Source organism: Gallus gallus, chromosome 25 (assembly GCF_016699485.2).
Source record: "Gallus gallus isolate bGalGal1 chromosome 25, bGalGal1.mat.broiler.GRCg7b, whole genome shotgun sequence".
NCBI classification, from domain to species: domain Eukaryota; kingdom Metazoa; phylum Chordata; class Aves; order Galliformes; family Phasianidae; genus Gallus; species Gallus gallus.
In genome coordinates this window covers 1,874,576-1,897,620 of record NC_052556.1, presented here as the reverse complement: position 1 = coordinate 1,897,620, position 23,045 = coordinate 1,874,576, and the positions used below count along the sequence as shown (strand labels likewise).

The following is a 23,045-nucleotide window of genomic DNA, read 5'->3' as shown; positions in this document are numbered from 1 at the left end:
CGCCGCGTCTCGCCGCGCATGCGCCGCTGCGTCACGTGGCGGGGGCGCGGGGCGGCTTCGGTGGCCGCCATGTTGTGCGGCCCCACGCCGGGCCGGGGATGGCGGGGGCCGGCAGCAACTGGCTGTCCGGGGTCAACGTGGTGCTGGTGATGGCCTACGGCAGCCTGGTGAGGGTGGGGAGGCCGGGGGGGGGAGGGCCGAGGGGTCCTGCGGGGTTAGGAAGTGGGTGGGCGTGGGTTGGGCCTGGCCGGCGTGCGGGGCTCCTGAGGGAGGGGGGCTGCGGGGCTCTGTGGGGCTGTGCGGGCTGTGGGGTTGGGGATGCGGGGCGCGGGGCCGGGCCGGATTGGGGGGCGCGGGGCCGGGCTGTGTGCGGGGTGCTCGTGGGCTCGGGGTGGGGGTGGTTGTGGGGGGGTCCTGAGGTTTCTATGGGAGCGCAGTGGGGGCCTTCGTGGGGCTGTGTGGGGCGCGGCGGGCGGGCCGTGTTGGGCCGGGCCTGGGGGCTGCAGGGCTCCTATGGGGCGCAATGGGGGGCCTCTGTGGGACGTGTCCATGTGGTGCCCCGTTGGGGCCGGGTTTGGGGTCCTCCGGTGCTGGGCTGGGCTGGGCTGTCTGTGGGGTGCCAGCCCCACTGAGTGTGTAGGGCAGGGGGTGAGATGGATTGGAGACCTGGGGAGGGCTTATGGGGCTGATCCGGGGGGTCGGTGGGGCTGTGGGTGGGCTGAGCAGTGCCTGAAGCTGCCAGGGCTTGGGGGGGTCCCGTGGGGTGGGGTTTGGGAGACAGCCATGGGGTGGGGGTTTGGGGGGTCCCGTGGGGTGGGGTTTGGGGGACAGCCATGGGGTGGGGTTTGGGGGATCCTTTGGGGTGGAGGTTTTGGGGACAGTCTTGGGGGTCCCGTGGGGTGGGGTTTGGGAGGGGGGGTCCCATGGGGTGGGGGTTTGGGGGACAAACATGGGGTGGGGTTTGGGAGGTCCCATGTGGCGGGGGTTTGGGGGGTTGCCATGGGATGGGGGTTTGGGGGTCCTATGAGGTGGGAGTTTAGGGGGGGGGGGTCCCGTGGGGTGGGGTTTGGGGTGGTCCCATGGGGTGGGGATTGGGGGATGGCCATGGGGTGGGGGTTTGGGGGTGTCCCATGGGACGGGGTTTTGGGGGTCGCATGGGGTGGAGATTGGGGGATGGCCATGGGGTGGGGTTTGGGAGGGGGGGCAGGGTCCCGTGGGCACAGCTCCGTGTGCTGAGTGCCGTCCCCGCTGTGCTCCCCCAGGTCTTCGTGCTGCTGTTCATCTTTGTGAAACGTCAGATCATGCGCTTCGCCATGAAGTCCCGGCGCGGCCCCCACGTCCCCGTGGGGCAGCACGCGCCCAAGGTCGGTACCTGCACGTCCTGCAGCCAAATGGGGCACGGCCGGGAGCTGCCGCCCCGGCGTGGGGACAAACGGCTGCAGAAGGGGGGTGGGTTCCCTCTGCTTCACGCCGGGCTGCAGTCATCCCTGTGATCCTGCCGAGCAGGGGAGCGCTCTGAATGTCCTCTCGTGTTCTGCTGTGCAGGATTTAAAGGAAGAGATTGACATCCGGCTGTCGAGGGTGCAGGACATCAAATACGAGCCCCAGCTGTTGGCTGAAGATGACAGCAGGCTCCTGCAGCTGGAGACACAAGGTGACGTCCCAATAACTGCGGGCACATCCGTGGGGCTGCTGTCAGTCAGGCACATCCGTGGGGCTGCTGTCAGGCACATCCGTGGGGCTGCTGTCAGTCAGGCACATCCGTGGGGCTGCTGTCAGGCACATCCGTGGGGCTGGGCTCGTGGCCGGGCTCTTGCTGGTCCTGTTGGCCAGCTGGGGGTATCTCTGTGCTCTGCTCAGCCCTCGGTTTGGTTTCTCTCTTTTCCAGGCTGCTATAATTACTTGTACAGGATGAAGGCGCTGGATGCCATTCGGACGTCAGGTGAGGGACAGAGAGGGAGGAGTGCAGGGACAAAACAGGGGTGCATTGGGCAGAGATTGGGCTCTCCTTCGGTCATTAAACCCCCCCACCCCCCCCCCCCAGGGTTGGCTGTACTCTCCCATTGGCAGCAGGCGTTAATTGGAGGCAGCAGAGTGGGGGGAGGTTTAATGAACGAGCCACGCACCTTCAGCTTTGCTGTGTGCTTCACTCAGTTGTGCTGCACCTTTTGCTTCCCAGAAATCCCGTTTCATGCAGAAGGCAGATACCCAAAATCGTTAATAGGGAAGAACTTCTGTGCCTATCTGTTGGAGCTGAGGAACTCCAGCAGCTCCTTCAAAGGCATCCGCAAGGCCTTGATCGACACGCTGCTGGACGGGTATGAGAACGCCCGCTACGGCACCGGGGTGAGTGGGGCTGCCTCTGTTCTGCAGCCCTGGGCAGGGCTGTGGCGTTGTGCCCCGGGCCTCTTTCCAACCTCTCTCCTGTTTGGGTGAAGGTCTTTGGGAAGCCGGAATATCTGAAGTACCAGGACGCTCTGAACGAGTTGGCAAACATGTAAGTGCTGCTGCTGGGGTGCAGTGTTGACTGTTTGGGCTTCAGCAACCCGTCCTGGTGGTGTGAACAGAGGCATCAAAACAGCCCGGGGTGTGAGGAGCTCACGTCAGTCTGTCCTTTGGGTTTCCCTATCCTGTATGTGTTTTGGGGCTTGGTGCTGCGTCGCAGCCACGTTCCTGCTTGCACCTTTGTGCCCGGGGCTCAGCACAGCCCCTGGGCCCGGCACAGAGGAACGCATCCTTGGTTTTCAAAACGTGAGAGCTGCTGTGCTGGGGGCGGATCTGCGCTGTGTGGGGCCGACCCCGCGGCCAAACGGCTCCTCGGGGGAGAGGCTGCATTCCCCCCCCCCCCCCCGTGCTCATCACACCTCTCCTGCAGGACCAAGGCACGGGCAGGCAGCAGCCAGAGGCAGCACCAGTCAGCAGCCAAGGACCTCACTCTGTCCCCTGAAGTATCCAACCCCGCCACCATCCAGGTCACCTACCTGCCTTCCAGCCAGAAGAGCAAACGTGCCAAACACTTCCTGGAGCTGAAGAGCTTCAAAGACAACTACAACACGTTGGAGAGCACGCTGTGAGCAGGGACCTTCCACGAGCAGAGCCCCGTGCTGGGCACAGCAAACCCGGGGGGGGAAGGGGGGGGTTTGTGCTGGGATGGAGCAGTGGTGCTCTCACTGTCCCTCTCACAGGACATAGGGCTGGAGGAGCCCTCCCTCCCCAGGAGCCTCTGGCATTGCTGTGCCCCTTCTGGCTGCCTGGGATGCTGCGGGGTGCTCGAGGCCGGCAGCCCCGGCCCTGTGAATAAACTTTGGTCAGCTGTAGCTTATTTATAAAAGACGTGGACCCCCGGCCAGCTCTCTGTCCTGCCTCTCTTTCCCGTGGCGGCCAGCAGGGGCTGATGCTGTCTCTCCATCCTGTCTGCGTGGATCTCAGGCTCCGGAGCCTCTCGTCTGATCTTTCCAAAGGATGAACGCTCTCCTTTCCCTGTGATCGCCGCCGCTGCTCTCAGTGGGCACCAGGACAGCGTGTAAATAGTTTGTCGGCCTCGTGCTGCGCCGAGGAGCCGCGTTGGGCCGCGGTTTGTTCTGCATTCAGCATTCAGGGGCACCTGGGGCGGACCCGGCCCTATGGGGGGCGTCTGTCTGCCCTGCCGAGGGGGGTTCCCCCGCTCCCACCGGCACCGTGTGCCACGTGGGGTGGGAAGCGTGCCCTGCCGTGGGCCTCGGCGCTCTTTTTAATTGCCGTTTAATAAAATGAGTTACCCCCAGCTGGGTGTGCGCTGCCGGCTCTGCCGCCGTTGCCATGGGGCTGTCGCCGTGGTGATGGGATGGCAGTGGGGTCTGCGGTGCTGGCCGTGATGGCGGGGAGCAGCCGGACCCCATGCGTGCAGCGGGAGCAGGTGGGGGGGGGGGGGGGGGGGGGGGGCAGGAGAGCGCAGCCCCCACCCCGTAAGGCTGAGCGTCCCCAACTCATGGCTTTGCTCGCAGGTCCTGGAGAAGGAGCGCGCCCGGGCTGAGTTGGTGCGGAGGTAGAGGAGCGAAAGGGGGTCCCGGGGGGGTCTCAGTGGGTGAGCGGGGGTCCCCACGCTTGCCTCGTCACCCCGTGTCCCCGCAGCTGGGGGTTGGCAGCCGGGGAGCAGCGGCTGGAGCGGATTTGGGCCAAGTCCTGCGGGGCGCTGCGCTGGAGCCTGGCGGCGGAGCTGCGCCTCGCCAGCAAGGAGCTGATGGCGGTGGGTGCCCCCTGGGCGTCCCCTGGGCGCTCCGGGCCCCCCTCGTTGGGCCGCCGTGGGCTCACAGCCGTCCCCGCAGCTGCGGCGGGAGGCGCTGCGTGGGCTCCTGCAGGATGAGCGCCGGCAGCACCAGCGGGAGCTGCAGCAGCACGGGAAGGCCTTCCACGTGGAGCGGCTGTGAGAGCGGCGCGGGCGGCGGCGTCTCCGCGCACCGAACGGCGTTTGGCTGGGAATAAAGCGGTTGAAACGGACGGGGCTGCGCCCACCGGGCACCGCGTGGCGGTGGGGCGGAGGGGCGGAAGGGGCAGCCCGACCAAAGCCCGGCGCAGATCCCCGCGTGTGCTGCACCGCTCGCGCGGAGCCGTGCCGGGAGGTGGCAGCACGGCCGCCCCACGCGCGGCCGCACCGCATCCCGGCGCCCGCAGCGCTGCGATGGGCTCCGTGCGCTGCCCGCGGTCGGCTCGCTGCCTCGTTCCCTGCCCGTGCCCGACCTTGGTGTCTCCCGGCCCCAGGGCCCATCAGCGCCGCCCGGCTCAGCTTATTGACAGGGCCGGGGGCTGCGGGGCCGTCCCCCCCCGCCAGCAGCCCTTCATTAGGGCGGCTGTCACCTCGCATCACATCAGCACGGCGCGCAGCCCCACATCCCGGCGCTCTGCCACGTGTGTCCCCGCAGCCGCCCTCCCCGCCGTCCCTCCGCCCCCCCCAACCCCCGCTCTCCGCCCTGCGCTGTGTCCCCGTCCCCACGTCCCACTCACGGTGGCTTTGGGTCCCCCCAGCCCCATTCCCGGGGCCCATCGTGGCACCAACACGCCGTGTGCCTTCAGCAGCGGGTGGGGACGGCCGCGCCCCGATGTCCATCCCAAACGTGGGCCCTTCCTTTGTCACCCGGCCGCGGCCACAGCCACACACGGGGCAGCACAGGGGATGCGGGCGGTCACCTCTTCGACCCCCCAAAACGCAGGGATGGGGATGAGGATGGGGGGGGGGCGGCACAGGACGCAGCTCGTCCTTGGGCAGGGTCACACGCGGCCCCCGACGTGGGGAGCGCGCCGGGCTGCGGCCAACCCCGTATCGACATCCCCACTAATGACAGCGGTGCGTGACCGGGGGCGGCAGCAGCGGTGTGGGGCCATCGACCCATATCGAGCGGAGGGGGCAGGGGGACATCGATGGGTAATTAATGGGAACGAGGCCACGTGTGGGGCCGGGGCGCTCGCCGGCCGCATCCCCCCACCGAGTGCGGCTGAGCGCGGTTATAAACAGCAGCCAACGGTGCCAGAGCCGCCGCCGAGACCCCCGAGCCGGGCAGGTAAGGAGCTGCAGTGGGGGCCCTCAGCTGTAGCCACGCAGGGGCTGTGCTGTGCCGTACCGCGCCGTGCCGTGGGGTGGTGAGCGCCCGGCTCCAGCTCCAGCCCTGCCGCCCTTCGCCTCCTTCTCGTCCTCCAGATCCCAAAGGATCCCAAAAGAGCAGATGGAGCGGCAGCCCCACACTGCAGCGGATGGACCAGGAGCCCACGGAGCGGCAGCCCCACACTGCAGCGGGTGGACCAGGAGCCCACGGAGCGGCAGCCCCACACTGCAGCGGGTGGACCAGGAGCCCACGGAGCAGCAGCCCCACAGCAGAGGCCGAGATGGGGCGCAGTGGGCGTGGAGCCCCTCATGCTGCCTGCAAGGAGCCCCACGCTCGGCCCCTTCTCTCCCCCCGTTCTCTTTCTCTTGCAGGGAGCTGAGCCCCGGGCCCGTCCCGCCCTGCCTCTGTCTGATATGTTTGATATTAGGTTGTTTGATTGGAAACCAACTAAATATCAAACATATTCTTACAGCGGCAGGGCCTCCCAGCGCCGCGTGCCGCCCGCGTGGGCTCAGCGCCCACCACCTGTTCTGTGATGCGCAGCGATGGGCACGGAGCCCTGCGCCCCCCCACTGCCCGCTGCCCCCACATCCGTGCCGAGGAGTTCCTGCAATCCCCCCCCCAGGGCTGGGACAACGAGCTCCTGGGCGCCAGCAGCATCCCCTGCCCCACGGCTGGGCGCTTGGGGGGGGGTCAGGGGGGTCAGCTGCCCCCGCTGCCCTTCCAGAGCTGAACGACGCAGGCCGGGGGCTGCTGCTAAGCCCCTGCTCTGAAAATAGCCTTGGGCTCAGCGTGCCCTTTGCCACACCGCCCCCCAGGCATGGGGAAAGATCAGCCCGGGGGCTGCGGGGTGCCGGGGGGGTCGCCGGGGGTGCTGGGGAATGTGTGAACCACGGCCACCGAGCCTGGGGTGCCGGGAGGGGGGGCCCAGGGCTCCGTCACCCCCCTGTCCCGGCATACACGGAGCTGCCGGGGTGGGACGCGGTGTCTCTGTGCCACCAATATGGGTGTCCCCTTGCAGGGGGGGGCGGGCAGGCAGGACAATGCGGGACCCCCACCTGCCAACCTGCTGCTGCTTTTTATAACTGCCCCAGCTGTCCTGCAGGAGCCCAAATAAGGCTGCGGCCGCCCGGACCCCCCCCCATAGCAGACAATGGGTCCCGAGCAAAGACTTTTTGGGAGCACTGGGGGGGGTGGGGAGGGCCAAGAAAGGCAAAGCCCCCGCGCCCACGGAGCCGGGCGCACCCATAAACCGGGCAGCAGCGGGCAGCGGTGCCACTGAGTGCCGCCCTCCGCCCCGCCGCGCTGAGCCCCCGCAGCCATGGAGGCCATCAAGAAGAAGATGCAGATGCTGAAGCTGGACAAGGAGAACGCCCTGGACAGGGCAGAGCAGGCGGAGGCCGAGCAGAAACAGGCGGAGGAGAGGAGCAAACAGGTGGGGTGCGATGGGAGCCGGGAAGGGCTGGATGGGAACGGGCAGCGGGGCTGAGCCAAAGGGGTCCGCGTCCCATAGGGGGGTTTGGGGCCGCGCTGTGGGGCAGCACCCCCTCCCCATGGGCTCAGACCCAGTGGTCGGGTGGTTGTGAAGGGCTGACAGTGGGGAGGGGGGTGGGGAGGAGAGAATGGGGGCGAGGAGTGGATCCCCCCCGTTGGGGGGAAGCCGGGTGGGGTGTGTGGTGACGGCTGCGGTGGTTACAGCTGGAGGATGAGCTGGCCGCCATGCAGAAGAAGCTGAAGGGGACGGAGGACGAGCTGGACAAATACTCGGAGGCCCTGAAGGATGCCCAGGAGAAGCTGGAGCTGGCGGAGAAGAAGGCGGCGGATGTGCGTATGGGGACGGGAGCCGAAGCCCAGCGCGGGGATGGGGGACGGTCCCCAAAACGGGGCTGAGAGCGGGGAGGGGGCGGACGGCCCCGGAGATGGGGTCAGCGCTGAGCCCCGCAGCGCGGCGTCACGGCCGAGGGCGGAGGAGCGACGCCAAGGAAGGACGGAGGACAAACCGCACAGCGCTGCTATTGTTGGCCGCCGCTTCCAGGCACACAATGGCGCCGGCCGTGCTGGGTTTCGGCAGCCACGTGGGCACCGCGGCTCTGTTTGGCACCTGTGGGGCTGCGGTGGCCTTCGGGGCCGTCACTGCGCCGCCATCGCTGCCGGTTCGGCTGCCGTCACCCCCACGGGACACCGAAGCACCCGCGCCCCCCCTTTGCTGGGCCGTTCTCCTTCCGACCGCCCCGGTTTGGGGTCCTGGGGGTCCGTCGGCCCCATGGTGGTGCTGTCCCTCACTCGGAGGTGGCAGAGGGCACCGCTGTGCTGCGCTCGCCCCATTGCCACGCTCCATCCGCAGCGTTGGGTCACACCTTTATTCAGCCCCCCCCCCTTTTGCTCTGCGTGAGCGGCACCACTTGGATTGGGGCTGCGCCGGTGTTGGGTTGGGGCTCATGGGGGGGGTTGGAGAGGGGCAGGGAGGGCTCTGGGGGCTGCCAGTGCCTATGGGGTGGGGTGGAGGGGCTGCCAGTCTCTATGGGGTGGGGTGGAGGGGCTGCCAGTGCCTATGGGGTGGGGTGGAGGGGCTGCCAGTCCCTATGGGGTGGGGTGGAGGGGCTGCCAGTCACTATGGGGTGGGGTGGAGGGGCTGCCAGTCCATATGGGGTGCGGTGGGGTGGGGTGAGGGGAGGGGAGGGAGGTGAAAGGAGGTGAGGGGAGGCTGAGCTCAGCACGGCCTGCAGTGGGTTTGGAGCAGAGCCGAGCTGGGAACGGGGGCACAGCGGGAGGGTGGGGGTGAGCTCAGCCCCCGGGAATGCACGGCGGCCGCTGTGCCCGTATAAGGCCCGCGGAGGGCCGGTGTGTGGGGCAGAGCAGTGCTGAGGGCGCGGGCACGCGTGGGGGCTGTGTGGGGGGGGGCGGCTCCGCTCACCCACGGGACGGGCCGCGCTGCCCCACGGCCGCCCCCAATGCTCCCGCACGGCACCGGACCTCAGCAGGGCCGCCACGCGTGGCACGGCCCGCTCCGTTCGGGCCGTCGCCGTTCCCTCGCTGCCCACCGGTCGGGTTCAAACCCCGCGTGGGCCGCCCCGCCGCCCTCCCGTCCCCGCGGGTCGGGCCCCGGCCCACCGTAGGCCGCGCGGTGCGCGCCGTCGCCATGGCAACCCGAGAGGGGCGCGGCGCATCCGGCCGCGGCCGAGCGGGAGGGAGGGGGGGAGCGGAAGTGACGTCACATCCCGTGCGGCGCGGCCGGGGCGGCGGGTTCCGGTATTTCAGGGCGGGGCGGGCGCGGCGCGGAGCGGAGGGACCATGGCGGGGGCCACCACGATCGAGGCGGTGAAGCGCAAGATTCAGGTGCTGCAGCAGCAGGCGGACGACGCCGAGGAGCGGGCGGACCGCCTGCAGCGGGAGGTGGAGGCCGAGCGCCGTAACCGCGAGCAGGTGGGGACCGGAGGGGGGCGCCGGGCGGAGGCCGCACGCCGGAGGGTCCCGGCGGGGTCCCGACGCGGTCTCGGGGCGCTGCGGTCGCGTTGCTCCGCGCTGGGGGGGGAGGGGCGCGATCGGCCGCTTTCAGCGAACTTCACTTTTTTGCCCCAAAATGCGGGCGGTGCCGCTGGGGGGACTCCGTTTGGGGTCCGCTGCGCGGTCCCGGGGGGGTTCCGAGCCGTGCTCCGGGCCGTGCCGTCTCCCCCGGGAGCGGGGGGGTCCCGCGGAGGCCGGCGGGGTGGGGGGGCCCGGCCGTGCTGTGCGGTCCGGGGGGGTGCGGGGCTGCGGGACGTGCGGTGGGGGCTCCGCCGCTCCGGGAAGGAACGCCGCGCTGCGCCCGCGGAGGGCCGTGGGGTGGGCGGGGGTCGGCGGGGAGCGGCCGCCCGGAGCCCCGCCCCGGTCCTGGGGCGCCTCGATGGGGCGCGGGGCAGCAGCCGGGCACGGCGGCCCGCGGGGGTGGCCGCGAAGCTCTGCGACGCCGTCCGAAGGCGGAGCTGCTCCGGTGCCCGCAAGCAGCGGTGCTGGGCCGGCGCTGAGCGCTGACAGCGGAGCTTCTGCCGTGCGGCACAGCCAGGCCACTCCCAGCCCTCCGCTGGCTCTTTCTTCGCAGCCACATAAGGAATTCTCCCGCACTAGCAGTGTTGCCATGGCAACGTGCATGCTTGCACCCGGCTTGCTGGAGCGCTGTTATGTGAGAGCGGATCTGTGCTATCCGTGTGTTGGAGCTGAGCTCAGCCTGCGGCCCGGGCTGTGCTCCCCGTGCCCTGGGAAGCGGTGCTGGATGGCTCTGCCCTGGGCTGGGCTCCCTGTTTGGGCTTTCTGACTCAGGCTTCGCTTCCTGACGGAAAAGGGGGGGCGATGGGGAGGTGCCGATGGGCAGCGGGGCTGCCTGGAGGTGTCACTGCAGCGCTGGGAGGGCTCCGTCCTGCAGTCCCAGCGGGATGGGGAAGCGCTGCCTGCGGGGTGGTGCGCCCCACAGGGGGGAATGATAGGGGGGGCAAAGTGCCTCCATTTGCTGGGAGGAGGAGGAGGAGGGGGTCCATCGGTGTTAAAGCTCCTTAATAGGCTCCTCTCGTCCTTCCCGGTGCTGCTCAGTGCATCGTTTGGTTCCTCTTTGAGCAGACCACTTCCTCCTGCGAAGCAGCGCCGGGGCAGAGCAGAGCGCTGTGCATCAAAGTGCTGCGGGTTTCCATGGCGAAGGGCAGGGTGTGCCTGCAGCTGAAAGCAAAAGTGCTCCTGCATCGTGCTGGGGGGAGGCAGGGTGTGAGCCGTGCTCCAGCGCCGGCCTCTTTGCTTGCTGCGCCTCCTTCCTTGGGCACGGCCGGTGTGCTTAGCGTGGCCTCGTTGCTGGTGGCTGGGATATTTCATCTGTGTCTGGGCTGGGCTCTGCAGTAGATCACTGCTGGGAAATGGCTGTAGCTGTCTCCATTTTGGTAGCGGTGTAGAAATCCTGGTGAAGGGGATGCTGGCTGCTCTCGGGGTGTCGGTGTCCCTGGAGCTCTGAGGCTGCCCTGCAGGCTCTGCTCAGGGCTTTGTGGAGCAGATGCTCCGTGTTGGTGCTGTAGCTCTGGGGGTGGTGGTTTCTGAGCTCTGCTGCTTCACTCAAACCTTGGTCGCTGCTGCGATTGCACTCTGGGCAATGAGCAGAGCCGTGGGCTCCCAGCGTCGTGCTGACACGTGTTGCTGGGCAGTGGCTCCCAGCCTGGCTTGGGATGGGTGAGACTTCTGCTCTGTGTGATCAGTGGGGCCGCAGCCTCAGGAGCTGCAGGGTGGCCGCTCAGCGGGGCAGGCAGAGCTCTGAGCACGGAGCCGAACATCTTCCTTGAGTTGCTGTTGAGAGGGCTCGATTTGAGCAGCGCCCGTGTCCGGATCACATGAGTAAACTGACTTGGTGCTAAATGCCGGCTGTCACGGCGCGCTGGAGCAGCGGATAAATAGGGCTGATTGATGGCCTGGCAGGATTACAGCAGCTGTGGAGAAGAGACATTAGTGTAAGTCATCCGCTTAGCGTTTATGGCTTAAACTGTCACGTCGGCTCAAGCTGACAGGCGAGAAACCTGTGTGGCAGCGGCTGCTGCGTGGATGAGCCCGTGTGAAATGTTGCCAGGCTTATCTTGGAATGCAGGGCTCGGTGTAAGAAAGTGGATGCGGCTCCTCGACTTGGTTTTTGGCTTGCTCTGTGCTGCTGCTGGCCTGTGGGCGATCCCCAGCTGCCCCGTGCTGCTGGCTGCAGGCTGAGCTGCCCTCCTTGCACCCCACAGGCTGAGGCAGAGGTGGCATCCCTGAACCGCCGCATCCAGCTGGTAGAGGAGGAGCTGGACCGGGCCCAGGAGCGCCTCGCCACCGCTCTGCAGAAGCTGGAGGAGGCTGAGAAGGCTGCGGATGAAAGCGAAAGGTGAGCAGGGGTGGCTGCTGTGCTGTGAGCCATGCAGGTGTGCCCCTACCCAGGGCCCTGGGATGTCGGCGTCTTCAGCTTCTGGAGGTGGGGAGTAGGTGCCACACCGAGGCTGGGCGTGGGAGTGAGGACCTGCTGATGTGCTGCTGTAGCAGTGCTGTTGGCCTTCAGGGACTGTCTCAGCCCGGGGCCGTGTGCTGCTGGGTCTCCCTCTGAGGGAGCAGTGGGTCCTGGGCAGAGTGGTGAGGGTGGGGGAGCTTCACCTCCTGCTGCACGCTCCCTTCTGGCCCGGAGCTCCTGAGCTGGGAATGTGATTTGGAGGGGAGTGGTCTCAGCAGCGCTTCCAGTTGGCTGATGCACCCCGCACTGTAGTGTGCAGCCTGACCTGGCTTACGTCTGCCATAAAGATTTGGCTCTCCTTGTGCTTCAGCCTGGAAGTGCTTGGCTTGCCTGCACGGAGTCCCTACGGCAGCCTGACTTGTTCTTCCCAGCAGTGCTTTTTGTGCTCCGGGAGCCCAATGAGCTGCTGGAGCAGTGCTCAAAGGAGCAGTTAATTGTGAGCAGCAGCACTGCTTTCCTGTGCTGTCCTCTGCACTCAGAGGTGCGGTGGCTCAGCAGGGCAGCGCTGTGTTTGGGAGGAGTGCTGTTCACGCTCTGATGTGCATTGTGCTGCTGGTTTGTGGGGCTTTGTTTTAATCATCACCCTTTGCTGTGCTTTTCTTGGGGGCAGAGGCATGAAAGTCATTGAAAACAGAGCTCTGAAGGATGAGGAGAAGATGGAGCTGCAGGAGATCCAGCTGAAGGAAGCCAAGCACATTGCAGAGGAGGCGGACAGGAAGTATGAGGAGGTGAGAGCCCTGGATGCTGTCGTGCAGCTGATGCTGGCCAGGAGAGGTGGCTGCTCTTCCTGCAGACTGTGCTCTCAGGAGCACTGTGTGGGGAGGGCCTGGCCCTACAGCTGCACTGCTTCCCCCAGCCAGTGACTCTGGCAACACCAGTGGCTCCTGCAGGCATTCCCATTAATACTTGCAGAAGGAAGAGCTGGTTTCATCTTCCTTGCTGTGAACTCTGATTTTCCCTTCCAGGTTGCTCGGAAACTGGTGATCATAGAGGGAGACCTGGAGCGTACTGAGGAGAGAGCTGAGCTTGCAGAGTCGTGAGTAATCTGCTTGCATGTGACTGGCATGTCTACCTGTGCATGGGAACTAACACCGATGGCATTTCTAACCTTGTTACACAAGGCCTGAAGTACAGGGTGGGCTTAGATCTCCAAACGGAAGAGCTGGGAGCGATCTCCCGCTCTGAGCAGGATGAGATCCACTGAGAATGAAGTTTGTGTGCATCAAAATCAGCACGCTGTGCCTTGCAGCAGAGATGTTCAGCCCCTTTGCATGAGTGCCTCTCTAGCTGGCAAGGTCAGTCTTCTTCCACCTGGTATCCACCGGCACTGCTGTTTGGTCACTGGATGTGCACACACTGCTATGGGGCACGTGGGCGCACGGTGCTCAGCCTAAAATGGCCGAGGGCTCCTGGCCAGGAGCTGAGAGCAGAGCTGTGGCTGAGGTTGGTCTCGGGCCTCCCTCGGTATTTCCAGTGGTCACCAGGGATGTTTGCACTGCTGAGCAGCAAGCCGAGCTTCTGCTTGGAGCAGAGATTCCAGGTGTGCTGCTCGGGCTCCTTTCATGTGCCTCCAGGAGCTGCCCAGGGCCTTTCCGTACTGTGGGCCTTGTCTAACAAAGCCAGCATGTGTGCAGCAGCAGCACTGTGCTTCCTGCCCAGACATGCATGTCGTGACCATGACTTCTTTGTGTTTCTCCCCTGCCCCTTTTTGGCTCTGCGGTGTTGTGTTATTGGTGCTCCTTTTGACCCTTGCCCCCACCTGGCTTGTGCCATCATGTGACCGTCACTAACAGTCGTGTCCGGGAGCTGCAGGAGCAGATCAGAGTGATGGACCAGAACTTGAAGTGTCTGTCTGTTGCCGAAGAAAAGGTACTAACCGTTCCCTTCTCGAACCATTAAACCAGAACTCTTGTGGTCTTCTCGCTACGCTCCTTCCCTCAGCTTAATTGCGTCCTTCTCTCTCCTGGAATGTTCTGTCCTCTGCCCGAGCACTCCTGTCTGAGTGGTGGCAGCTGTCCATCTGTCTGTCAGAGCAGCTTCCCTCCTTACAGCAGAATAAACCTGCAGCTTCTACACGAGGACGCCAGGTCTGGCAGGAATCTGTGTGCATCTCAGCTGTGCTGCTTGGTGCCTTGTGCACGCGCTGGCAGCGTATCTAAAACGTGACCTTGGAGGCTAGAAGGGAACTTGCTTTCTGCAGAAGTGCTTCAAAGCAAGGTCCCATCCCGTCTGATCGCAGACAGTCTCCTGAAGAACTCCCTGCTCTCCCCTGCACATGGATTCACTTCTCGTCTCTCCTGTCTTTCCCTCCCACTTCTTTTCCTTGTTTCTCCCCTCTTTCTTTACGAAACCCCACAGTAAATGTTCCGAGCTGGAGGAGGAGCTGAAGAATGTCACCAACAATCTCAAGTCTCTTGAGGCTCAGGCTGAGAAGGTAGGGCTACTTTTTCCAAGGGCCAGAAACGTTTGTTTTGCTGGAAGGGTGTGTGACAGCAGAGCACCCGCTGGGATGGAGATAATGCAGCTGCAGCCTTAAGCAAGCCAGGAGAGCTGTGCTTGCTTTCCCAGGAGAGCTGGTGGATTTCAGCACAGGACTGATGCTGACTGTAGAAGCTGTGAGTGCGGGAGGTCTGTCTGTGCCCCTGCCCTGGGGCGGACTGAGCAGCTGAGATGTCAGTGCTGCTGGGATGAGAGTTTTTCTGTGCCTGAGTTTGTACGTAATGTGCATGGTGTGGGACTTGCTGTCTGGCCCAGCCCTCCTGGAGGAGGATAAGGGCTCAGAGTTTGGAAGTTTGTGGGCATGTGCACTGCGGTGGGGAGTTGAAGTGTCCCTTTGTAGCTGTAGACTTTAGAGTGGGAGATGCACGAGGCTGCTGAGGGCTGCAGATCACTGATGCCTTTCCTTCCCCGCAGTACTCCCAAAAAGAGGATAAATACGAAGAGGAGATCAAGATCCTGACTGATAAACTCAAAGAGGTGAGCGGTGGCGCCGGGGTGGATCAGGTGGATCTGTCCTTCGTACCAGAAGCCGTTGCACTGACTGACTCACTCCTGTCTGCAGGCGGAGACCCGTGCTGAGTTCGCTGAGCGCTCTGTAGCCAAGCTGGAGAAGACCATCGATGATTTGGAAGGTACATCCCGGGGAGGGGAAGCCAAAGGATGTGGTGATGAGTGGGGAGCTTGAGAACAGCTGCCTCCCGGGCAGCTGGGGAGCAGCAGTGCTGCTCTGATTTGCTTGGAGTGAGGCTGAACCCATTGCCTGTGGTGAGCTGGTGCCTCCGGGCCATGTTCTGCCCTGGCAGCAGCTCCCTGGCCGTGCTGAGGCAGCCCTGGAGCCTCCCAACGCCCTGCCTTGATAGCACAGATAGTGTGAGTGGTGATCTTGGCTGTCCTGTCCTCAGGAATGTAACTGGATTCCCGTGCTCCAGCTTAACCCCATTTAAGGAGTGGCAAGGGGCGGGGGGGGAACCACCTGAACTCACAGGAATTGGTTACAATAACATTCTTTTGTGTGGAATTCCATACATGTGGCCTGTCTGCAGACAGCATTACTGCAGTCAGTAAGGAACCAACCCCCGGGAGGACTGAGATTCCCCAGCATCGGTTCAAGATAAAATTGCCCACAATTGCCAGAAGCTCTCTTGTCTGGCTGACGCTGGGCTCCTTTCCTCCTGGTTTCACAGTACTTCAGGAGCATTCCTGCTGTTGCAGTCTGTCCTCTCTCCCAGCCATGGAAGGAGAAAGCTCCAGCTGCCTCCAGATCTGAGGCTGTGGATTCTTACATAGATAGCTGTGGCTGAAGCAGCCACGCTGGCGAGCCAGAGCTCTTGCAGGCCTCCTGCCACAGCATGGGCCTTAGCAGCCTTTTAGTGCCAGGTCTTGGAGATGGAAAGCCACATCCTACAGCCTGGATAAAACTCCTGGGTTACTCCAGAAATAGCAGCGTTGTCAGCAGAGCTGTTCCAGAACTGCAGCCAAGCAGCAATCTGAGCCACCCCGTGGTCCAGGGGAGCTGCGAATACTCCAAGTCCCTGCATGCTGCCCTCGAAAGACGTTGATTGAGGGTTGGCTCCGCTCTCTGGTATTGCTGCTGAGGTGACCTAGTTTATGACAAGTGATAAAACTCTCTGGGCCCTGGGAAGCAGTTAATAACACTACCAGCTGTACTGCAGCCTGGGCAGCAGTGCTGGGAGGAGTCTGCCGGCTCTGCGTGATTTGGGAGCACACCGGTGTGAGTCTCAAGGCTGCCACCCCCATGGAAGGTGGCAATCCCCACTCTGCTCCATTATCTGATGGAGAGCACAGGTGTGGCCCTTCTGTTCAGCTCATCCCACAGAGTGGGAATTCCCTCTCTTGCTCACCGCTATTACCTAACTGACTTCTCCCAAACAGGTTTTTGTATTGAAACCCAAGGTGAGAACAAAGCCCTTCATTGATCCGTGCTCTCCTTCGCTGTAGCAATCGTCTCCTTAGGTGGAGTTGCCCTCCCCTGGAATTCCTGCTGCCAGTGGCTCATGCTGACCTGGCTGAGCAGCTTGTTCTCACAAGCCTGTGGGGTCTGAGCCGCTCAGACTGTCCTCAGGCTGTGTGAAACCTCCCATTCGTTGCTCAGGAATCAGCAGCCACGCAGCGCAGCCGTGGTGGCTCCCATCTGACTTCATTTTTCTTCTGGTCATGAATCCCACACTGCTTTTCCTGCCCCAGGGTGTTGGAAGAACTCCTGTGCCTTCCCTCATTGTTTCCCTTTTGTTCTCCTCCTAAACCTCTTCTAGATGAGCTCTATGCCCAGAAACTGAAGTACAAAGCAATTAGTGAGGAACTGGACCACGCCCTGAATGACATGACTTCCATGTAAATATGAGCTGGCTGGTGTTTGCCTCTCGCTTCAGCAGGCTAGACCGCCAGAGCTTGCTTGGTTTGCTGTGATTTTCATAGCTGGAGAATCAATGGCACTGTGTTGTTTAGGTTACTTCTACAGATCTGTGCCTCTGGGATTGTGGAGGCTGCCCTGCAGCATGCTGCCTTCTAACTGTAGGGCCCTGTGAGCTGCATGTGTAACACCAAGAGCTGTGCTGGCCTGAAAGGGTTCTGCCTCGAACTCTGAGGAGTGCAATTTCCAGTCCCACTGGGGAAGGCTCCCTAAGGTACTGTGCCTTAACTGCCCGCTGGAGCCACCAGGCTGCGGTCTGGGCTTCCTCCTGGGAGAGGAGCACTCAAGTGGGCTCCTTAGGGATTGCCATAACAGCCCTGAGGCGGACTGGACCACGGTCTGATCTGTGGAAGTAGCTGAACGCGTTTCTGCAACTTTGCTCCTTGGCTTTGTGTTGGGTTTGGCGGTGAGTCCTGCTAACAGCTGCTCTGCACAGTCCTTACCACTAACCAGGGAGAGGCCAGGAACCTGCACTGCGAGGAGCCTTAACGCAGCACCTGAGAGCCCCCCCAGCCAAGTTTGCTGTGCACAAACACTTGCGTTTCTCTTCAATCCAGTGTCTCCTTCTGTTTCACACAGATAAGTCTTGCGATTCCAAACTCCACTTTGGATTTACCTTTCTGCTTGGTGGCTTGTTCTGCATCTGCACTCTGCATTCATGCTCTCGTCATCTGGCTCTGAATTCCAGTACCTTTTTCCACTTACGGTGCACGGGGCATCCCTGGGAATGAGCGCTGTAAGGATGCTGAAGCTTGAAGGCAGCAGCAGCTCCCGGTTATGCTGCGCTTGCTCCTAAACAAAGCTCCCTCTGTTTGACCCGATGTGCCAGACACTGCCGTGCTCTGAGGGGCTGCCCTTTTCAATGTCTGGGTGTAGCTGGGAGTATGTTGTTCTCATCTGCATATCTTATGGAGAGCCATAAAGCGCCTTTTGTATTTCTCTTGCCTCTTACTTGAGCATGATGTCACCTTTTTTAAGGAAAAACAACTCTTGTATGAATAGAAGAGCTGGTGCTGTTGAGAAATGGGTTTCTAGTGACCACTTGCTGCTGCTTTAGAGTAACAGTTGCAATGTTGCCTTCACACTGGTGTAACCTCCTGGGCCTTGGTGGAATACAGACTTCATTAATGCACTGGATGTTTCGCTTTGGGGGTGTTATCAGCTCACAGATGTGAATTGCAGCTCTGCACACGGTGCCCTGGTGGACAGCATGCTCTGTAGGGTGAAGTAGGGCGCTTGTGTTGTAGCAGGACGTCGTCCAGCTGTGTCTGCTCCGTCTGGCTGAAGGCGCTCCTCACCTGCCTGCTCTGTAGCACTCCCTGGCATTGGTTGTCACATGCTGGCTTGCAGTGGGCAGCCACCACACCTGGTGAGGTGCGAGAGCTGATCAATAGCACATACCTCTGGCTGACATCCAGCAGGGCAGAACCAGTCTGGGTGCTGTGCATGGGGTGGGTATGTATGGCTCCTGCTTCAGGGGTCAGAGCTGCAGCGTGGCGGGGCTGAGGGCAGCAGTCCCAGGGGTCTCACGCAGCAGCACTCTGGCTCCTGTGTGGGGCTGGGAGTGGCAGAGGAGCCTTGGGGTGTGGTGTACAGCAGGACACTGAGCACCGCTGCAGGCACTTAACACATCACTGCTGGTGTGAGTCTGGAGTCTTTCTGGTTGCTCTGGGACTGTAAACATTGATCTGCCTCTTGTAACTCTGTGCTGCCTCATGGTGGCTTCTCCAATGCTTCTTCCTTTCTGGATTGGTTCCTCTGCCACAGGGCCCGAAGAGCCCTTCAGGAATCGAGCTTTGGTGAAATGGGACATCTCCCGTGGTTCCCTGAACCTCAGGTTTGTGCGCACCCGGCTCTGCACACAAATGGCACTCCCAGTAAGCATGGCCACACACGTGAACTGCCCCAGCCTGTCCTCTCTCTGTATTAGGGCTGTCCCCTCTCTGGTGCAGGGAAGGAGGAGGCACTTTTGTAAGGAATCTCAGAGTAAGAGCTTGGGAAGCTTTGCAGATGGTGCCCTGATGCTTTGCAGAGCTGTCGCCCCAGAAGTGAGAATCCTTGTTGGTACCCAGCTGTGCAGCTGAGGTGGGGGGTCTGGCTGTGTGGGGGATGGCCTCTGTCACTGCCTCCAGGTGGGTGGAGGCTTCCAGCCAGCACTGCCTGCCAGTTCTCCCCATTGGAGGTGGCGTGGTGCTCCCTGCCCTTGCCAAATGGCCTCTGCTCACAGGGAGGTCCTGGCTCTGCGTTTGTTACCTGCTCCCATGGAGTGGAGTGGGTGTTGCAAACAACGTTATTGAAGGCTGGGCTGTGGCAAGCCCGTTCCCTGCTCATCCTGGTGGAACTCCATGCTGGATGGATGGATGGGCGGGTGATGCAATTCCTGCCCTGGGAGGTTTTGGGAGGCTTCTGGTCTGACGGGATTGCAGGGCTTGTGCAGGCTGGCTGCCACGGGCTGGGCTCCCAGCACAGGATTGCTGCAGGTGCAGATGAGCTGACCACAAGGCACGGGTCATGGAGCTCCGTGTGGCTGTGAGGCTGCCCTGCAGGCTGGGTGGGGAATGGAGCAGGTCAGGCATTGCTGCGGCCCCGCTGATGTGAGCGGCTGCTCTGTGTTAAGATGCCATTCCTGAGGTCTTCGGAAGGTCACGCTAATTACTTCAGTCAGGCTGCTCCCTCACGTGGGTGGGTTGTCAGGGCTCTGTCCACAAGCAGTAATGCTGGCTGGGAGCTGTTACCCCAGCCTTTGGTTGCTTGCCCTTCCAATGACCACAGTTCCTTCCCATCTCCTGCTGCTCCAGAGACCCAGGCCCAGCTGGGAGGGCAGAGAGTGTTGGGAGCCTATGTGCAGGGCAGGCTGGCACTGGTGTACCCATCCCCTGCAGCACAGCTTCCATCTGCTCCTGCTTGGATTGCAGTAGGGCAGAAATTGTCAGCTCTTCCAGTTGTTGCTTTGTCCCTCGGCTTGGAAGATGGGACAGTCAGCATTGCCACCCTCTGTCCTGCAGAGCGGGCTGCAGCTGGGGCAGGTGCTGGGTGAGGAGGAGCTCTTCCCCATGTGTGGGGCTGTCAGGGTGGGTCTGTGGGGTGGGGGTGTGCTGTGACTGCCCAGGTGAACACCTGAACTTCACACGGACAGGCCTTGCTCAGGAGCAGTCGTTCCTAGACTGAAAGTAATGAGGAACAGCGTAGTCCTCCTTCAGAGGTTGCTGTCGGTTCCTGGGGGTTCTCGTCGCACCTGAAAGGTGTGAGATGGAAAGCCAGCAGCTGTGCTGTGCTTTGTGCTAACTCATCAGGCGGCGGTGGCGTGCTGTGTGTGTCACTGCAGTTAGTGAGGATGATTTCTGTCAGGCTGGAAGCTGTGGTGTAGGGATTTTTTTCACTGCCTGGAATTCCCCAAGTGCAGGAATCGGACCCCGGGAGGTGTTTGTGGTTCAGCTGCTGTAGGACAGCTTCTTTCTTCAGAGCCCTCCACGGGCTTAAAGCACATCCCACGTCCTTCTCCTTCCCTGAGTATGGTGCAGCCCAGCCTGCAGACTCTTCTGGTGTTCTCCCTTCCTTTGCCTTCACAAACCCTTGGCAGCACTTCCATTTCTGCCTCCACTTGGCTTCCACTGCGATCTTCCTGAGCTGAGAAGCAAGTTCGAGTGCGATAAACCTTTGTTCCTCCCGGCTTCCTCTGTGCAATAGCCCAGGCTCGATCTTCAGAGGCACGTGCTGCAGAGGCAGGCTGTTGATGTGCTCCTCTGGGTGCTCTACTAACCTGCCCTTTCTCTCTTTTTCTCTCTTCCTCTTCTTCCCCTAATCCTGTTGCTGCTGCAGAGCGCCTGTACAGCCAGCTCGAGAAAAACCGCCTGCTCTCTAACGAGCTGAAGCTAACGCTGCATGATCTGTGTGACTGAGAAGGGGGCCCACTAATGCCATTAAGCAAGCTAATTGCGACCACCAATGCTGTGGACCACACTGAAATCTGATCACTCTTAAGACTGGCAGACTTGCAAATTCTATGCAACCGCTGCTATTGAATGGGGCGGTTGAATTTCTTCTCTAACTTATTTTAAGAGCTTTTTTTTTTTAATTATTATTATTATAAAAGTAACCTGTATTCTCAGTGGGAAACCTCTCAGACTCGGCTGATCTTTTAACAGCCCTGTTCACTTGCATGGGGGTCTGCCTGGCTCCTCCATGGAACCAGAATGGCTGCACCCACCGAGAGAGGGCTGGTGTGAAGTCAGGCTCATGCCTGCTGGAAGATACCTGTCACGTGCTAGAACTTAATTTACTGTTAGCTGAATGACTGTAGGATTTCCTGCTGCATGGAATGATGGCTTCTAACAATAAATGACTGACCTCGTGGTCTGTGAGACACTGCACACCTGTAGTACTTTCCTGTGTAGCTGAGTCCTGACTGACCTCAGAGGTTTGGGGGACGTAGTGGTGCCTGGGGCCCCATCTCTGTGCAGCTGTGGAGTCCCAGGATGGGTTGGGAAAGCTTATGGGTGTCTTGAGAGTAAGTCTGTGAACCCGTGATGTGAAGCTGTATCTTAAGTGCCTGCAGGGAACCCTTAGATGCTGCAGTAGCTAGTGCTGTAGGAGAGATGCTGCTTGCTGTGTGTGCCGTATGCTGTCTCTGACCTTGGGGTGGCTGCAGCCCCTCCCTGGCACCCCTGGGAGGTGGAAAGCAGCTTTGAGAAACTGCCTGTTCCTAAAGGACATCTTCCTACAGCGTGTCTACCCGGTGTCTGGACGTGTGGATTTCTTCAGTGGTATGGGTGGGCTCACCTATGGACTAAAGCGCACCTAGAGTGCTAGTTGCTGATCTGAGCTCTCCTCCTGGCTTAAGGACAATGTGAGAACCGACTGTGCGAGCTGCCTGTAGCCTTGGGCAGAGCTGCAGCACCCTGCTCCTATTTGCTCACTGCCTGCTGTTCCCACTCTCCTTGGTTGTCTGCTCCCCGCTGCTAGGTAGCAACGGTCCTGGTGGCCAGCTTGGCATCTCTATCCTGTGCTGGGGGGAAAGGGGGCACAATCCATTGTAATCCTAGGGGCTGGTTTCTTAAATGTGTTTAATCCTTAAGTTGCTCTTGGGTGGCTTGCTGGGCCACGGGGGCCTGCTGTCTGAAGTGTTGAAGCCCTGGGGGAAGCTAGCTGCGGTCTGAGGCACCTGCATGCACAATGCTGCCTACGGCACTAGCTAAAAGTGTGTCCTGCAGAGCACCAGCGGTGCGAGAGACGAGGGCTACAAGGAAACAGGTAACTCCAGAGCTGCTCACTGCAACCAGCCAGGCACCCATGGTTTGAGAATGCTGGGAAGGGGCTAGCGTGAGCTTTCTTTGGCAAAGGTCTCTCCGTTGCCTGAAGCTGACTTGTAACTCTGCCTCTTGCTCCCTGCCAGATAAACTGAAATCCACCAAAGAGGAGCATCTCTGCACGCAACGAATGCTGGACCAGACCCTGCTAGACCTGAATGAGATGTAATGGAGCCCCGCTGCTGCCTCTGCCACACAACGCCCGGGGTCAGCCCAGCCCCCGCTGCCCTCTAACCCTTGGGCTCCATTTCCTTTCTGTTGCCAACTTGCCCAAATGCAGCTCTGCTTCTTCACCTCAGGGTTAGAGGTCACTGGGTTGGGCAGAGCTTCACACAGCGTTATTAAGGGAAATAAACAATGCAATAATGTCAGGGGAGCATGTTTGAGATGTACACATTTTGTAACTACCTTTTTTTCTTTTGTAGCAAACCATTGTAAACATTCCAAGTAAGTGATGCTGGTGAGCTACACCACCAAGCTCTGGGCTTTAAGTTTGGTTTGAACCCGTTGCTCTGAGCCCGCTCTGGGGGATAGGAGGTGGGTGTGGGGCTGGGCTGGGCACGCTTTGCTCCGAGAGCTGTTTGCCAAACGAGCAGTTCAATTTCTCAGCTTTAAGGTAACTCTGTGGAGAAGCAATTTGAGCAAAAGCAGTTTGGTTTTGTTTTTTTTTTTTCCCCCCCCTCCCCTTCTTCTCCAAACAGCTCAAGCTGTTGGGTTGGTGGTTGTTCCCCTTTTCTTCCCCAGTGTTTCCCTTTCCTTTCTCATGGGTTTCACACAGCCATGGCCCCCAGTGCCCAGGGATGGCTCTGCCTTCATTCAGTGCTTTGCCTCTCAGCTGTGGGCTCGGCCTGACAGCTTCAGTCCAACCCTCGTTTTCTCCAAGCAGTTCTGCCTTCCCAGGGCAGAGGCCTTTCTCCCCCCGGCCTGCAGTGCTCTCACGTCTCATCCTGTGGTGTCTGTGAGGCCGAGCGCAGGCAGGCCCGGCCGGCGCTGTGTGCTCGTCGCGGTTATGGGGCCAATCTGGAGGAAAAAAAGAACCATGTCGAGTGTTTTGATACTAAATTGAGAACTTGTCTTACTGTCTTTTGAAATAAAAAGCGATCTCTCCACACCGTGGTGCCTCGATCAGTTCGGCGCTGGGGCGCGTTGGAGGGGTGGGGGGTGGGGGGGCGGGGGGCGCGCACGGACTCTGAGGTGAATTGGCGCGCTGCGAGGGCGGGGCATCGCGCATGCGCAGCCGGCGGGTGCCA

General features: G+C 61.6%; 2 protein-coding genes and 1 non-coding gene across 33 annotated transcripts; all 3 read left to right on the top strand.

The window, feature by feature from the left end:
- The first annotated feature begins 37 nt into the window (after nt 1–37).
- Nucleotides 38–3,763, top strand: C1orf43 (C1orf43 homolog). 3 transcript variants are annotated; one of them, XM_046903934.1, is made up of 8 exons: nt 60–167; nt 1,263–1,364; nt 1,546–1,654; nt 1,889–1,942; nt 2,180–2,346; nt 2,439–2,497; nt 2,876–3,070; nt 3,389–3,763. In XM_046903934.1, exons 1-8 carry the CDS (start codon nt 99–101, stop codon nt 3,393–3,395), a joined length of 762 nt encoding a protein of 253 aa, XP_046759890.1. In that variant the 5' UTR covers nt 60–98; the 3' UTR covers nt 3,396–3,763. The 3 variants fall into 3 exon arrangements, with proteins under 3 accessions (NP_001292725.1, NP_001026761.2, XP_046759890.1); NM_001305796.3 differs by having other exon boundaries at nt 38–167; nt 2,876–3,763; NM_001031590.4 differs by having other exon boundaries at nt 43–167; nt 2,180–2,318; nt 2,876–3,763.
- A 2,209-nt stretch (nt 3,764–5,972) lies between these two features.
- Nucleotides 5,973–6,057, top strand: MIR190B (microRNA mir-190b). Its single transcript, NR_161948.1, has one exon. It is a non-coding gene; the product is annotated as a microRNA mir-190b (primary transcript).
- A 793-nt stretch (nt 6,058–6,850) lies between these two features.
- TPM3 (tropomyosin 3) lies at nt 6,851–22,906 on the top strand. 29 transcript variants are annotated; one of them, XM_046903947.1, is made up of 11 exons: nt 6,851–7,011; nt 7,275–7,400; nt 11,306–11,439; nt 12,170–12,287; nt 12,525–12,595; nt 13,353–13,428; nt 14,473–14,535; nt 14,621–14,690; nt 16,332–16,410; nt 18,257–18,326; nt 21,882–22,904. In XM_046903947.1, the coding sequence occupies exons 1-11, from the start codon at nt 6,898–6,900 to the stop codon at nt 21,888–21,890; spliced, it is 930 nt and encodes a 309-aa protein (XP_046759903.1). In that variant the 5' UTR covers nt 6,851–6,897; the 3' UTR covers nt 21,891–22,904. The 29 variants fall into 29 exon arrangements, with proteins under 29 accessions (XP_046759903.1, XP_040508332.1, XP_040508333.1 ...); XM_040652398.2 differs by lacking the exons at nt 13,353–13,428; nt 21,882–22,904 and adding exons at nt 13,918–13,993; nt 21,213–21,335; XM_040652399.2 differs by lacking the exon at nt 21,882–22,904 and adding an exon at nt 21,213–21,335.
- The last annotated feature ends 139 nt before the right edge of the window (nt 22,907–23,045 follow it).